Source organism: Lagopus muta, chromosome 5 (genome assembly GCF_023343835.1).
Source record: "Lagopus muta isolate bLagMut1 chromosome 5, bLagMut1 primary, whole genome shotgun sequence".
Taxonomy (NCBI): domain Eukaryota; kingdom Metazoa; phylum Chordata; class Aves; order Galliformes; family Phasianidae; genus Lagopus; species Lagopus muta.
This window is the reverse complement of record NC_064437.1, coordinates 6,930,708-6,946,391: the sequence shown is the minus strand read 5'-3', so window position 1 is coordinate 6,946,391 and position 15,684 is coordinate 6,930,708. Positions and strand designations below refer to the sequence as shown.

Here is a 15,684-nt window from a genome sequence, read left to right as displayed (position 1 = left end):
CAATAATTAAAAATATTTCTGTGGGAGATGAACTTACCGAGAAGAGAAACTGGAAAGCTATATTATTATTGTAAACAGAGGAGATGCAAAAATCTTTGTCTCCAGGGAAAAGCTATAGAAACAGGGATATCTTATTTGCAACTATTGAGTGGTTACCACGAAACGTGACACAGTTGCATGTGCACGTTTGAAGCATTAGAGAACATGATCGCACAGAAATTAAAGGCAGATCAGATTAAGCCACCTGAAAATTTGGTCCTGAAACCTAAAGTCTAGAAGACAAAGTGTAGAGAAAATGTTTTGGATCAAATTCAGAGGCAGAAAAGCTAAGTTTAAAGAAAATTTAAATTACCAAAACTTAAACCTCATTATGTCCCACTCCCTGCCAGCACGTCCCTGCCAGCTACTAATGAATGTTTAAAATCTTTCCCCCACCCCACTGAGCACATCAGCTCTGAACCTGGCACCCCGAACCGTACAGCACACTGCAGTCTAATTGTAACTCACATGTCAAGGGGCAAGAAGAAAGGAGTGTGGCGAGAGCACTGATAAATTTAACTCAACATTCCTCCAGCTACTCAGCAGTACGGCAGAGCCGTGAACTCCCTTCCACATTTTACATGGGTGTCAGTTACTTCAAAGGGATATGTTCAAGCATGAGGGAGCCTGGCTCACTCCCAGCTTATGCATCATTTGTGCCTGGCTTTTTCTGGAAACCCACGGCAAAGCAAAGACTTCCACCAGTTTGGGGCACATTGTAGAGCTTTCCAGAGCTGCTTTCTTAGACTGGAACAGATCAGCTGTGCACCTTTGTATATGAGACTTCTCTTACTCTCTGCATTTCTTCCCTCCTCCAGAATGCCCTGAGTTCAGCTTACAGATTTATGATGCACACCTGTTCAACTAAACACACAAATGAGCTATTCCACCAGTGCCACGCATACGTGATTCAGTGTTCAGAAGTCACCTGGAGCTAGGCAAGAGGCTCCTCCCTGTTTCAGTGCAGTATGTCTACCTGCACAACCACTGGAAGCTGTTTTCAAATACAGCTATTTTGACCAACCCAATTAATTGCTTTGTTGATATAATAAGTTGCTGTATTAAACCCAAAGATCTGAAGCAATAGCTACTTACTGCAATCACACCAATGCACAAAATCAGTGAAGTCAACCTTTCATTGTACCAGTGATGTCGGTATTTAACATTACAAGAAAGGTATCAAAAATTCCTTTTACAGACACGTCTCATATAAGGTTATTCTGTTCCTCAACCTTCCTTTGGTCTTATTTAATCAAAATTAAATTAAATTAAAGAAGTAGGTGGTCTTCGGTGCCCTTATCCAAGATCTGAATGCCTGTTACGATTAAGACACTTAGAGGTCTTTTTTTCCTTTTCTTTCTCCTCTAGAAGCAGAGAATGTTGAAGATATGAAAAATGAAAAAAAAATGTGCCATGCTTGTCCTTGAAGTTACAGTCAGAATAGTGACAATGGCTGTATCACACTGTATTGTTGCTTTTATCAGCAAGTGCCCTGAGCATACATTAACATAATTGCAAACTGCATGAAAAGTGAACATGCAAAAATGTGATGCAATTGCCAATAGCCTCAAACATCTGTCCCAACAAAGTGTTCCTCCTCCTTATTTTAATTCTTATTATTTTAACAAGGTTAGTGAAGGAGAAACCATGTCACAGATGATATCTACATTTAGAGTGTCAGAGCAATTATTGATGCAAAATAGTTATCCAAGCAAATGAGTCACATTTTGTTCACTTCCCAAAACACCTGTTCATTTCCTAACACGTTATTCCCAGCTAAAGCCAGAACTCATTAGTCCCAGTTAAAGCCAAATGGAAAGCTTAATGTGCATATACAGCTGGAAAACTGAAAAAAAAATAACCAAAAGGTAGCACCATTCAAGCACAGCGTTATGCCTGGAGCTGGTGGGCAGTGAACTACTATAGAAGCCAACAGAACGAAAGAGACAAAAAACCAGCAATAAACTAATAGCCACCCAGCCTTAACAGTGGAGATCAAAGAGAACTACCCAAACAGCCACCATTTTAATCATGGCACTGAGATCTTTCAGCTCACTATGCCAAAGAGCCAACCACATCCGCAGTATATATATTTTTTAATCCTCTCAATAGGTAAACAAGAAAGGCTGTTACGGAGAAGATCATTTAGCACCTTTCAAATTTCACCTCAATATTTTCTGTACCACATCAGGATTCACCAGACCCAAACCTGGACCTCCTGTCTCCCACCACTTGCACACAGGGCCACTGTCCCATTGCTCCCCAAACTGCTCATATTTGCCACTGAGAGAAGCCAAACTCGCATTTCTGTGATAGTCAAACATACATTGTGAATTTGAGGGCATCTGCCCTGCAGACATAGCGCTAACTGTAACCCCAGGAGGCTTAAAGAAATATCAACACTCAAATTCATAGAGTAAAGGTCTGAAGAGGCAGTTCTGTGAACGGATAACTGCCCGGGGCTTTGCCAAGCACAATATAGCTGTCACTTGTTATTACGTGAAAGATTTTCTGGGGAACAGTGTTTTTCATTTTGCATGTCAGAGACTGGGGGAAAAAAAAAAATACATTTAGACAACCATCTCTTTAAGAAAAGAGAAGAGAGCCATGCAGCAGAGCTCACTTACCAGGGCTGGTTATTGTCAGAAGGTCAAGCTGCCGTCTTTGCTGAAAAACAAATTATAAAAGGAATTGTTAAAAGGAGACTAATTTTAGTGGGTGAGCTTAGACCTGTGAAGTAAATGTTCTGACATTTATAGCAGAATTAATTACAAGTTACATGGTTCACAGTAACTCTTTTGGATGGGATCCTCATGTACTTTATGAGAAACAACAACAACAAAAAAAACCAACAACAAGCTCAGTCTTTTTAATGTGTTTTTATTTGCACTTACGAAGTGTTACTATTTCTTCTTCGAAGCATATACTTGAAATGGATAGCTAGAAGCACAGATGGACGGATATACTTATGAAAGCAGTTTCTGATTCCATAGGGAAGGAGACAAGGAACCAAGACAAGAAACCATAAGTTCTTTATTCATATCAATCACTGACTCATAGCCTGGATGTGATCAAGCACAATTACATTGCCTTGGGGTAAACCTTTCAAAGACTTGTAAGGGGATCTAGACAAATTCAAGACTGATAAAAGGAAAGTTTCTTTTTATGCTGAGCACAGCTAGCCTGCGGATCGCATTGCCACCAGTTATCCCTCACCCCAAAGCCTGCCAGAATTGACCAGCACTGAATATTTCTACGGATCACAAAATCCAGGGATTTATGATGGCAAATATCAAGTTTAAACCAAATAGTTGTTTCTGGAAGGCCTGCAAGCATCCACCACTAGACCATCACTGGAATGGCTACCCCTCATCTCACAAACAGCCTGTTACTGCCTCTCCTTCCCAGCTTTCTAACTTTCTGTCTTCTCCCTAACTTTGCCCATCATTAGTGTGTATAGCTGGCATTTCAGATTACACTGTCCAGTTTAATTTCTCTCTCCTAATCTGCTCAATAATGTCTGTGTTACTTTCATTTATTGTCAGTCCTATTGATCTTTCTCTAATCTAATTCTCATCATTACATTCACTGTATTCTCTGGGTGACAGCTTAAAGTCCTTGAGGAAGAAACACTGACTTGGTACTCCCTACAGTGAATGTTCATCCCTGGAAATTACAACTGATGAAACTCCTTTCCAAACTCATTGTTTCTCTGCAAGTAGAGCTTCACTGGCTGAAGTACGTGAACACAGCTGTGCACGTACTGGATATACTTGAGTTGCAAACCCAAAACTGAATTTGGCCTTCTGGGAAGCTAAGTGAAGTGTCAGGCTGAGAAAAACACATTTTCTGAATCACTGCTGGCCTTCAGTACCTCTTGTACAGTGGAAATCACCTTTGAGAGAAACCTAACTCCTGTCTGCTTCCATAATTATTCCTTGTTTGCTTAACTCTGACAAGGCATTCTGAGTATGATTTTAGCAGTATGCTTGATATTTGATTTCTTATAAAACATTAAGGCCAAACTAAGACAAGCATGCCAATGTAATGGTAAAATGGAGCAGAAGAACGTGCCCCATTGCCTTGTGTCTCCTCCACAAGAGCCATTCAGAAATGTTATCCCAGCTCTACTGAGTTCTGCTCGCTCCAGACTTCTCCCAGAGAGCAGTAATGCAAAGTAAGCAATAGTACAAATGAAGGACCTGCCTCCCCAGTGGGAGCCGTAAGAAGAAATGTCTCCTAATGAGTTGAATTTTATATAGACTCTGTGCCTTAATCCTGAGTCACACGTATAAAGCTATGAAGTGCTAGGACTTAGCACCCACTGGGCCAAAAGCTTTGCTTACATTTCTCATCACAACTGGAACTCCAAACGTTGTATATCTAATGAACAGCTAGAGCAGAAAAGTAAAAGCTTCTCCACTGGGAGGAAAAAAAAAAAGAAAAAAAAAAAAGTGGAATATAAATAGTCTACATTAAATAAGGTTGCAGACCATAGAGTGTTTGAAGAGAGACATGCCTGTATAGCCCAACTGGCTTCCAATCCTGACCTAAAGATGTTAGATAGGTTTAAAATAAGCACTAAATAAAAACCTAAATTGCTTAACCCAATACTGCAAGAAGATAAAAGCATACAGAATAGGCTAAACAACACATGAAACAAAGTGAAACTTTTCTTCCTGATAGGTTGCTGCCTTCAAACTGGCCTTGAAAAAAAAAAATAAAAAAAATTAACTACAGGTCCAGGAAATCTTTGTGTACGTGTTGAACTTTAAGCACAAGTTATTTCTCTGACTTCAAATGGAGCAGCACTGATATTTCGCATCTAACACCTAAATGCTGCGAGGACTTTGAAATGCCACCAGGCTCTTGGCCCTGACTCCATGCATGCACTCTGAGCTGCAGCTCTGTGCTGACTGCCTGACCTGTGCACCCAGGAAATAAAAATTCCTCTACTCTGACCTTCAGCAGACCTTGAAGAAGTTTCTCTCATTTAGCACAGCCAGGGAAGCTTGCACATGCTCACCCAAGCCCTGGAGAGAAGGAAACAGCAAAACACATCTCAAAATCATGCATTTAAACATGCAAAAATGCACTAATTATGGATCCAATCACTTTCCGGAAATTCAAGCCTGCTCTCAGATCTCAGGGGCTAACTCCTGCGGTTTCCAGGGCTCAGCTGGATGCAAGCAGACTAGTAACTATATGGATTTTTTTTTTTTTCATTTCTACTGGCACACTTATGAGTAGCTATAAAAGCAACAGAATTGGGATTTAAAGAGAAAGGCATTACACAAAGTGTCCACAGTTAATAAAATAATTGCATCAGAAATATCATGGCTGTGGGGCTTGATATATCCTCTTCTCCCTTCAGTGATGAAAGCTGCCACTTGCAGCTGTTACCCCCTTCTAGCATGATCACCCTTTCCCTGTTTTGACAGATTTCTTGAAAGACTCATCTCAAGATGTCTGGCTCCTTTTTGCTTTGCCTTTAGTAATTTTCCACTTCTCAGACACCTGCCCCTGCAGAGATACTTGGGGCTATCCCAATCTTCAGGCAACCTCATGTCCCAAGAATTACTACCGGAGCACTATGAGATATAATGATTATTATTTCTAGTCTGAGAAGAGGTGATAGTGCTCCATATCACTAATGCTGTGTTTCACCTACGCTGGGAAAAAGGCACTCCACAAAGGAAACAAACAAACACACACGCACATTAAAATGATTTCCACAGCATCAACCGTAATGCTAAGTGGAAAACAGAAATATTCCCTTTATCATCACCGTATCTCTAGTGCTATAATCCTGTGCTACCCGTAAGGGGCAACATTCTCATTTTCATTTTGCTGGTTATTTGAAAGCCCAAAGGCACGAAGAGGCCATTGGTGATTCATACTGGCTTCCCACTATGTGCGTTTTTCCATCATTGGTACTATCCAGAGGCACAGTCCCTACAGCACAGGGCTCTGCAGCAAACCTGCAGCAGATCGTGTTCACTTCCATAAAATTAACAGTCTTTAATTAATGCAATAAGCACTGATGAGTAATAAATCATATTAAAATACAAGGAAGGCAAATTTTTAATACATTAAGCATTGATTCACTCAATAAATATTAATCTATTAAGCATCGAGAATTAATTACATTTAGAAAAAAAAGTTTAAAATCCTAGCTGGTGATCTGGTCTAAAATGAGCAGAACGGTCCCTGTTCACCCATAATATGCACTTATTTTTAACTAATTCTGTAATTTATCACATGAAATAACTTGCCTAACAGCAAATCTGGAATATTATTCTATTGCCATATGCAATTTTCTCGACAGATTCTTACTCACTCCATATATTGCTCCCTAAATTTCTCCTCGCAGCTCCCATTTTGAGTATCTCCTTTCCCTTCCTTGATGCTCGTGGTCTTTAAAACACTTGCCGATTGGTGTCATTTAATTTTCACCTCAATTAGCTTAGTGAGAGTTGCAAAACTAGAAAAAAAAATGTGTGCGTGGGGAGGGAAATTAAATCATTTATTTAAGTTTAGCTTATCTATGAGATGCTCTTTCACACACTGCTCTCTGCAGTGCTCCTCCAACCTTTTACATAGATGTGGGATGTGCTGCAGTTGCTTTGACTCTTATCTACAGATTAGCAAAAGAGAAGGAAAAAAAGCCAGATGCAAAGATGCCCCATGAGACTGATATGAGCTGTTTCTGTAGCAACCGATGATTTTCTTCTCATGTAAGAATGAACCGTGTCATATCTAATTCTGAATGTATCTGGGCCTCACTTGCCAGCCAAAGCTGTGTCAAGTATAAAGTCAATATAGTTAGAAAGAGTGATAAAAAAAAGCAATTATAAAGTCATCTTCATCCTCCTACACTCCTCCTCTAACCAGGATCCAAAAGATATCCTTGCCCCTGCCTTCAGCCCTGGAACATCACCTCCAAGCACCCAACACCTAGCAAAGATAGGAAGCATTTCACAAAAGCAGCTCCTCTGCTGAAAGCTCCCTTGTTCATCCCATGCACTCTCATCCCAGGAGATGGCAGTGCTCTGAGAGGGGCTCCCTAATTGATTATCTATCTGTCTATCTAAAAGCACAGTTTAATATGGGCCACGACAAATCTCATAAGTCCAGATCTGAAATCAACTTCATCCTCAGAAAGCTCTTGTTAGGTCTGTGCCACTTTGCTCTGCAGGCAGTGTTCCCTGCAGATCTGAACCCAAGGGCAGGCTGCTATCTCACCAGTGTCTCCTCCCACAGTCTACCCACACAAAGCTGGAATTGAGACTCTGTGACCAGCAAGACTTTGTCTTTCTAAACGTCTTTTATCCAGACTGGTCTCTTCTCTTGATCTCTTTCATCCCAATTTAATGTGGTTTGAACAGGTGTTCTCTTTGTACCACCTTTAATCTATAATGCAATTCAATGAGTTTAAAATTAAAATCAAATGCATGATGACTTTTTGATTTACAACAAGTTGTTGGTATTTTTGTCTTTTCTAAATTAATTTCTAAAATTTAAATTCTAAGTCAGTTTTCTTCTTCTATAAACAGGCAGTGATGACAAAAGAAATTGTAAGCCATGAAGGAAAGGTTTAGGCTGTACCCCATCCATTTGCATTGCCACGAGATGGGTAATGAAGGCTTAAAGTAATGTTAGAAGAAAGTAAATATGATTATGCAAGCATTTCACGTCTGTCTAGTTTCTCAAATGAGAATTTCTCTACTGACACCCTCCTTCCCTTCAGAATGCATGACATTGCTGAAGAGAGAATCTCAATTTAAGTAATGACCCCAATAAGATACTAATTCAAATCCTGTTAAAACGGATAATCTGATGCTTTAAAGCTTTTTATTATTATTATTTGAAGTTACATTATGATGTCAAGCAATAATCTTTTTTTTCTATCCTGAAATCACAAGCTTTTGTGATTAGAGTGAAACAAGATCTCACATTCTGTACTTCCTTTATTATTAGCTGCTAACGTTCCCTGACTCTGATAAAACGAACCAGTCAGCTTGTTGACACTTGACTGGGGTTTAAGTAAATTGCATCTGCTGTAGCCTACTCTGTGGAATCAATTATTGATAATATAGGTGTGGGGGAACATTTATAAAGTGGTTTGGGATATGTTGTTGCTCATGCTAAGAGCTATAATGAGCATTTAAAATCATTTTAACAGTGACCTCTACAGACATTTGATCTTTGCAATATTTGATAATTTGATTCTGGTTTAGAATCAAAACCAAGCCAAAAATGATAAAAGACAGCAGTGATCCATTAAGCTACTTTGCTCCTCCTTACATTTCACATATTATTCTACTTAATATCTGACACTCGCACACTTCTCTCGCAAAACCTTCGTGTCAAGGATACGTTTCTCAGAAACACTGCTGAACAAGTAGCTAAAACATATTCCTCTCCCTGCTCGGACTATTTATCTCTGGAATACAACACTCATACATAATGTATTATTTATTAATAGGCTCCTCCCTAGTTCTAACTGCCCTGCTGTGCTCAGAAGCTATTTAGAAAGAACATCAATGCAATGGAGACAGGAAATACTGAAAAACCATGTGTGATCTATTTGGGCGTATGAAAACACTCTCTAGTTCCTCTAGTGGTAGCAGTAAGTTACAGCCCCAGAGGCTTGGTGAGCAGATCCACTGAAAGCAGTGGATCGCTGCCCAAAGCAACAGCCATGGGAGCTGAGCCACACAGAGGTAGCAATTTTCTATGGGCACCATCACTTTTATTGGCCACACAATCTCTTCCCCATACATTCTTCAATGACATCTACTGGTGCTTTATCTATAAGTTGCCTCATTTACATACACAGTGCTCATGGATAATATCCAGAGACTAACTGAACCACTAGGAACCAAAAAAGTTCATCAGATCCCTATAAACATTTGCAAATGCAACAAAAAGTCATTAAGACACTCTTATCTCTGGAAGGAAGGAGACAAGGAATGAGCTGCTTTGGAATGAACTGATCCTTATCTTTGCCAGTGAGAGTTATGAAGGATGACTGAACATCTCTTAATTTTATTCTATATTTCTACATCTGTATTAAAAAAACAAACAAAAAAACAAACAAAAAAAAACAAACCAGCATCCTCATACACTTTGGTGAAGCAATATAAAGAATTGTAGCAACTATATCATTACTGATGTATACAGTGATATATAATTATGTGTGCAACCTCTCAGATAAGTACATAAAAGGACACCTTTGACAATTCATAGTGCAGTCTCTCAGCCACATCAAAAAATAGCAGCCAAAACCAATCACTTTACTTAACTCAAAAAGCAAACATCTCAGAGCTCCTAACTTTATAGGATTCCATCTTCCCAGTTAACGCAGGTCTCAAAGACCTGCAGATAAACAGGGCTGTAGTCACCCCACATCTTGTATAGAGTATATACACACACACATTGGTATTTGTGCCCCAGTGAAGACTGGAGAAGAGGGGATGATATAGCCAGTATCTTGTCTGTGCTTTGCTCTGCTCTTCCTTAACAGCTTTGTGCCTGCAGGAAGCAAAGAAAGAGGATAAGGCCCATTTCTCTGACATCCTGGGAGTCTGACCCCACATCCAAGTTTGATTTGAACTTCTTTGCAGTTCCACAAACAACGAGGTGGCTGCACATACCTATTAAATGGAGCCTACATACTTACTTAGGGTTTAGGATCTACTCCTTCCACAGTTTAACTCAGCATTTTAATGGGCTTGTTTTGGTAACAAACCACCAAGCAGGTTTTTCATAGTTTGGTGTATTATTATGTAAATTGCAGAGCCGAGGTTATAATCCTGTGTTTGTGACATCAATTACTTAATGCCTATAGAGATTACTGTAATGCCACAAGCAGCGGATTATGTCTTAAAGTACATAGTAAGTAGCAGGAGCTAATAAACTCTTCTTCTTAAATTTTATTTATTTTGGGGAAAAAAAAAAAAAAAAAAAAGGAGTGAACAGGGCAGGAAATAATATACAGACCACACAGAGTGCTATCAAAAAACAAAATCCACACATGATGCAGGTTGCTTCTTAGGCATCATGCAGCCACTCTTTAGTTGTGAATTCCTTGTTAAGTCTTACAGATGAAAAGAGCAGCATTTGGAGAGAAAAAGGGATAGATCAGGAAAAGCAATTATGAACTCTGAGACTGCACCATTTAGGATCTGGGGAGAGGGTAAACAACAGTGTTCAATGAAGGTTTAATTAGAAACAAAGCATATCTACCTATAGCAGTAATGGGTTATTGACTAAGGAGCCATTGTTTATGGGTTGTTTTAGATAACAGACGAGACAGATTAACCTCCAACACATGCAATTTTAGAACTAACAGTGCCATTGCAGGATCTTGCGGACACATGCTAAGGGAAGCACAAACCAAAGGTACCTGTCCCTGCTCTCCTCCATCCGGTTCCTGACCTTGAACTTCAGCCATGCATACGTTGATCACCAGATCAATTCTCCCAACCCCTCCTTTCCTTTGTATAATTAACTAAATATTTATCAAGGTTGGGATGTAAGCTCCAGTATCCTCATCCAACCTGAACAATCAAACTACCAGCTTTGTACCGTTTGCCCCACTCTGTCCTTGCCAACTAGTACTTAGTTCAACAAATCACCATTGTTCCAGAATAGCTGGCTCACTCTGGGGGCAAGAAGTCTGACTTGAGTGAAAATAAAATATTGTTCGTAGAACCATGGTTTTCAGCAAAATAGAGGGGAAAACAAACAAATGTAGAACTAGAAATCTGAGAAAGTCAACGGGAAGCTTCCTGAAATACAATAAATTTTCATTGAAAGATTATTCCTTTGGAAGAAGTTAAATATTTCCCTGTTTGGGGAGCAGCACGTGTTTGCAACCAGGCTGATTTGTGCTCTGTGTTGGCATTCTGCTCAGGGCAGCATGTAACCACACAGTGAAGTTCTGCATTACAGCACTGGCAGCATCCCCTCCCTAATACACCTGGGCAAAGTCAAAGGAAACACTTATTTGATCAACCTTTAAGAAACAGGACTCGTGTGGCTTCGTACCATAAGGACAGCAATATGAATAGAAGGTAAAAAAAAAAAAAAAAAAAAAAAAAGGAGATGCATAAAAGATGCAGCACAAAAGTTGAATTCCTTCTGAATATAAATTTTCCAAAAATTACTGCATTTTCATGCATAAAACCTATGAATTATGCGTTAAGATGTCCCTATGATCCAGCAACACAGTGAAAATAAACATGAGAACACACAGCTTCTCTCGCTGCCATTCCCTCTGACTCCCCAGAGCCCTATCTCTCTTCCCTCTCCAAGAGCTCCCTGACTTTACATCTGATTTCATGTGAACTATCCAGTCGTGTTTTATCTTGGGCATTATTTTCTATCACAGCGTCAGAGTGTTCCTGAGATGCAGGTGAGCAGTGTGAGAACAATGCAGGAATTTCCAGGTCCTGGTTTCAGTGATGGAAGGTATTCTGCAAACACTCAAGATCTATTCTCTTTTCTCTCAAAGATGCCAATATTTAAAGGCAACTGAATGACTCGCACACAATGGTAATGCATGCCATTTTATTTAGAAGAAGGCCTCTTTAGAAGAAACTCTCAATCAAGCATCAAAAAAACATTAAAAAAAAATAAAAAGACAAAAACAAATAAAAATCCACCTCAGCAGTGTGCAGTTGAGCTCTACAAGCAAAGCAAACTTTTGTCAGTAAGCCTCCAAAAGCTGAGCTTTGTGTATGACACAAAGCAGAACAAATACTGGGAGAACTTTATAACTGGCAAATGGTGTGCATGAGATCTACAGTCTATATCACCTCCAAAATCTTTGTTTAGTGATTTCAGTTTGAACCATCAGCATTCTGTTTCAAAGCCAACAGTTATCTCACAGCTGCAGCTCCAAGCGTTCAAAAGGAAAGGACAGAGCTTCTTACATTTTGGAAGTTACTTTTGCAGTTAAAATGACTAAAACCATATACATACACACAAATACGTGTAGGTACATGCAATCACAGACATGTATAAACATTCATGCATGCCCATGCAGTTGTGTATATACCATGGTGTGCCTATTCACTTTTGCAGGAGGAGTAAATGTTTGTTAAGCTGTATACATATTATGTACCTATACGTAAGGAAATGATATAAGACAGTATACTGACAGAAAAGACAGTATATTGACAAAATCACAGCAGCACGACTGCCATGGGTGCATGGTTAGAGAAGCTTCATTTTGAGAAATCTGCATGAGGGAGTTGATGAAACTGATTTCCAATGCACCAGACTGGAGGATTTCAGTTTCTAATCTTCAGTTCTAACTTCACCTGCCCTCTACTCACATCACGTTCACTTTTCCTCTTTCATTCTCCTTTTTTCATTTCCTCCACACAGATGAAATGCTATCGACCAGTATCATTTGCATTTTCAAGCTGCTAATATTATGGGAATGTAAATCAGTAGACTGGAAATATCAGATTCCAAAGATTTGCACAACAGCTAGACAAAAATAGCATTTTTTCATTTGCAGCATGGAGGCAGCTAACTCCATTCCTCCAAGTCCTGTTCCAGCTGTCAAGGTAGTTTTGTAGCCAAAGATATATCTGCAATAAGGACAGGTAAGACTAAGAGGAGAAAGAACCGTGCTTCCATGTGGTATTTAGGAGGATTGCTTTCTCTAGCAGTATTTTCTCTTCATACTGTTCAAATTTATTTGTTTATTGTATACAAGTCAAGACAACATGATCAAAATAATAGTGAAAAGTTAAATTAGAATCTAGTATGTTTGGACAAATATAAATTTATATGTCCAACTACTGCAGTCTCATCTAATTTCAAGCTTTTCATCTCATTTCAGGTTGAGTCTGTTTTCTTCCACAGTCCCTGGCTGTGCGTTTTTCTGTTATTCAAACATATACAACTCCCCCCTTCCCCCCAGACTGGACCACTACTTCTCATATTCACTTAAAAAACCACATAGGGCAGTCCAACATCACTCTTCTAAATACTGAGTTTTAAATTACAGCCACTGTAAACGCTGTCCAGAAGTCAAATGGTGGCAATGGCTGCGGGCTATACCCACAGATAAAAAGAACAACCTTACTTTCCAAGCAGACTCAACACTTCCTTATTCCTTTCTAAAGCAATTTCTTTGTAGCTTTCTACAGCATGTTCCAAAACCATCATCAAATTTCTGTATCTGAAAAGTCCTGAAGCACAGAATCAGGATCAAGGTCCACTAAGGCTGCATCCTACAGCAAAATTCCCCAAAATTAACAGGAGTGATCAGACTCCTTACCGTCACTTCTACGATTAGTCTGCCTTTGTGCACTTTTCAGCAAAATTCACATTTAATCTGTGGATGATGATTTTAGAAACGTTAGCAAAAATGAATACAATGGAGACTACTGGAACTAGGATGCCACGTAACCTTAGATCCAGATCTGAACATTTTGATCCCATTTTTGATATTTGGCACGTTAGCCCAAATTCACCTCCTGGATTCTTTAACCCATGAAAACCACTCCAGAGGCATTTTTATTCACAACTGTCAAGAAGAGCTATACACATTCTATGCATTATGTTGTACCCAAGGAGAAGATAAAAAAAACCTGGTTCATCAGAATCACTGAGCTGAGTTAACTTGCCTGAGAGCAGCCTCAGATGGATCCGTGGAAGAAAATGAGGCCACCCAGATATTACTGTTTCATTTCTCTCTTTGGTCTATGTCAGGTTATTCTGACTAATGAAATAAGGAACAACATTTGTCCTGTCCAGCTAACACAGATAAGAGGACTGAAATCCTCTTTTCATTAGCCTAGTTGCTAACTGTTTCAAATTATTGCTCTTTTACTGTTGTGCTGTAAGCAATTCATTGGGGGCCTGCTATCTGATATACATCTAATGGTGACTAAAAACACAGAGCAAGAGCTTGTCAGAAGTCTGACCAATCTAAGCCTGTTCTGTGAAGCACCCAAAGCTTAAGGCCATCTGTGGCAGAGAAAAGGGAACCAAATATTAACTCAATGAATTTTATATAAAACTGATGGGTTTGTCTCAGTGTGTAGTTGCTCTGTGACTCAGTCCAAAAGCTGAATTTCTTCAATTCCACTTCCTGAGACAGTCACTGAGGGCAGACTGTGCTCCTCAGAGTCACGTCTCCAGAAGACAAAAGCCAAGATTTATTCACAGACACGTTGCAAACATCTAACAATGAAAGGAGTAAAATAATACATTATGAATCTACTGCAAAGCAGTTCTTAGGTTTACACAGAAAATATATTTATCTCAAAAAACTTGAAATGTCAATGTTTACATATGGTTTGAGAGTCACTTTGAAACTTGTACTTTTCAGAAAAATATAGTTCTGCATTTAAACCGCTTCTATCATTTACCATTTACATAGCCATTTACATTCTTCATTTATTAGAGGAGAACCAATAGGCTTCCAAATGTTCACTGAACACCAGTCTTCAAAATTAACTCTCTAGACGTTAAAAGCAACATTTACATACTGTGTTTGGAAAAACATTTGACTTTCCCAACAAGAATAATGTTTTTCAGTTATTGAAAGAGCTCTGCTATGTCAATAGTAATTCACAAGGAAGAACCAGTCCATCATTTCAAGCCAATTTCACAGTTATAGGAAAGGTGAACAAAGTTTCATAGGTGAACGCATGACGAAAATTTATCCTCGCTCTTACCCTGAACTCTGTTGTGTCAGACAGCTATATTTCAGGACTTCCTTTAAAACAAACAAAACACCAAACATCCACCCACATCCATCCACAAACGTAGCGGCAAAACCAAGTGTTAAATTCACTCCTCACAGAGAGGTTAAATCTTTCTTTTGGGCACCAAAGACAGAGAACATTTTTTCTTTGGCAGTAGAGCTCCTCTGCAGCCTAGGTTCAGCTTTCAGAGGAGCCACAGACCAGCACAGGAGCACAACACACTTCACCCTTGCCTGTCCCAGACCCACAAGAGGACAGGTGTTGGCAGATTTATTTCTCACAGACCACTCCAGAAGAGAAGTCTCTTTACTGCCTTAGTCATGGCATCAGATACATATCTGTGCTGTCACAACTGAAGAAAACATGTGAGCTCAAGTCTTTTTAAAATCCCCAAGGAAAACAGATGAAACAAGTCAGATGATACAATAGAATTAATACCTTTCCAAAGACGTTTTTAATGGACTTCGAACAGATTTCCAGCCCAGGTGATCAGAAAACTAAGTGAAGTCATTTAGGATTACTGCTAAAAGGCTTCTTGGGATTAAAAAAAAAAAAGGTTTAAAATGTCTTAGGGCAGAAAAAGCACTTTCCATATTCAGAGCTGGCAAAACATTTCATACAAAATATCAAAGAAGAAAGCATTAAGAACTGCAGATGCCATTAGGAAGGTGGCTTTGGAGGAGATTACATAGAAATAAGATGAAACTTTTGGGAAAAACAAATAAACAATTAACCTTGCTCCCCCACCCCTCTGATCAGCAAGGAAATCAGAACTATCAGCTTTCATGCACCTTGCACAATGAACTTAAAAAAAATGAAAAATAAATAAAAAACTGACCAACTAACCCAAAATGGTTAACTTTGATTCAAGCTGCACAAAGTTAATTGTTACCAACCATGGCTTTTT

General features: G+C 39.2%; 1 protein-coding gene across 2 annotated transcripts in view; it reads right to left on the bottom strand.

The window, feature by feature from the left end:
- BEND5 (BEN domain containing 5) overlaps positions 1-15,684 on the bottom strand; it is an 851,759-nt gene that overhangs the window by 401,409 nt on the left and 434,666 nt on the right. For both annotated transcript variants that reach the window (XM_048944758.1, XM_048944759.1), the window contains exon 6: positions 2,667-2,706. In XM_048944758.1, coding sequence (XP_048800715.1) covers positions 2,667-2,706 — 40 coding nt within the window. The remainder of the gene's footprint in view (positions 1-2,666; positions 2,707-15,684) is intronic.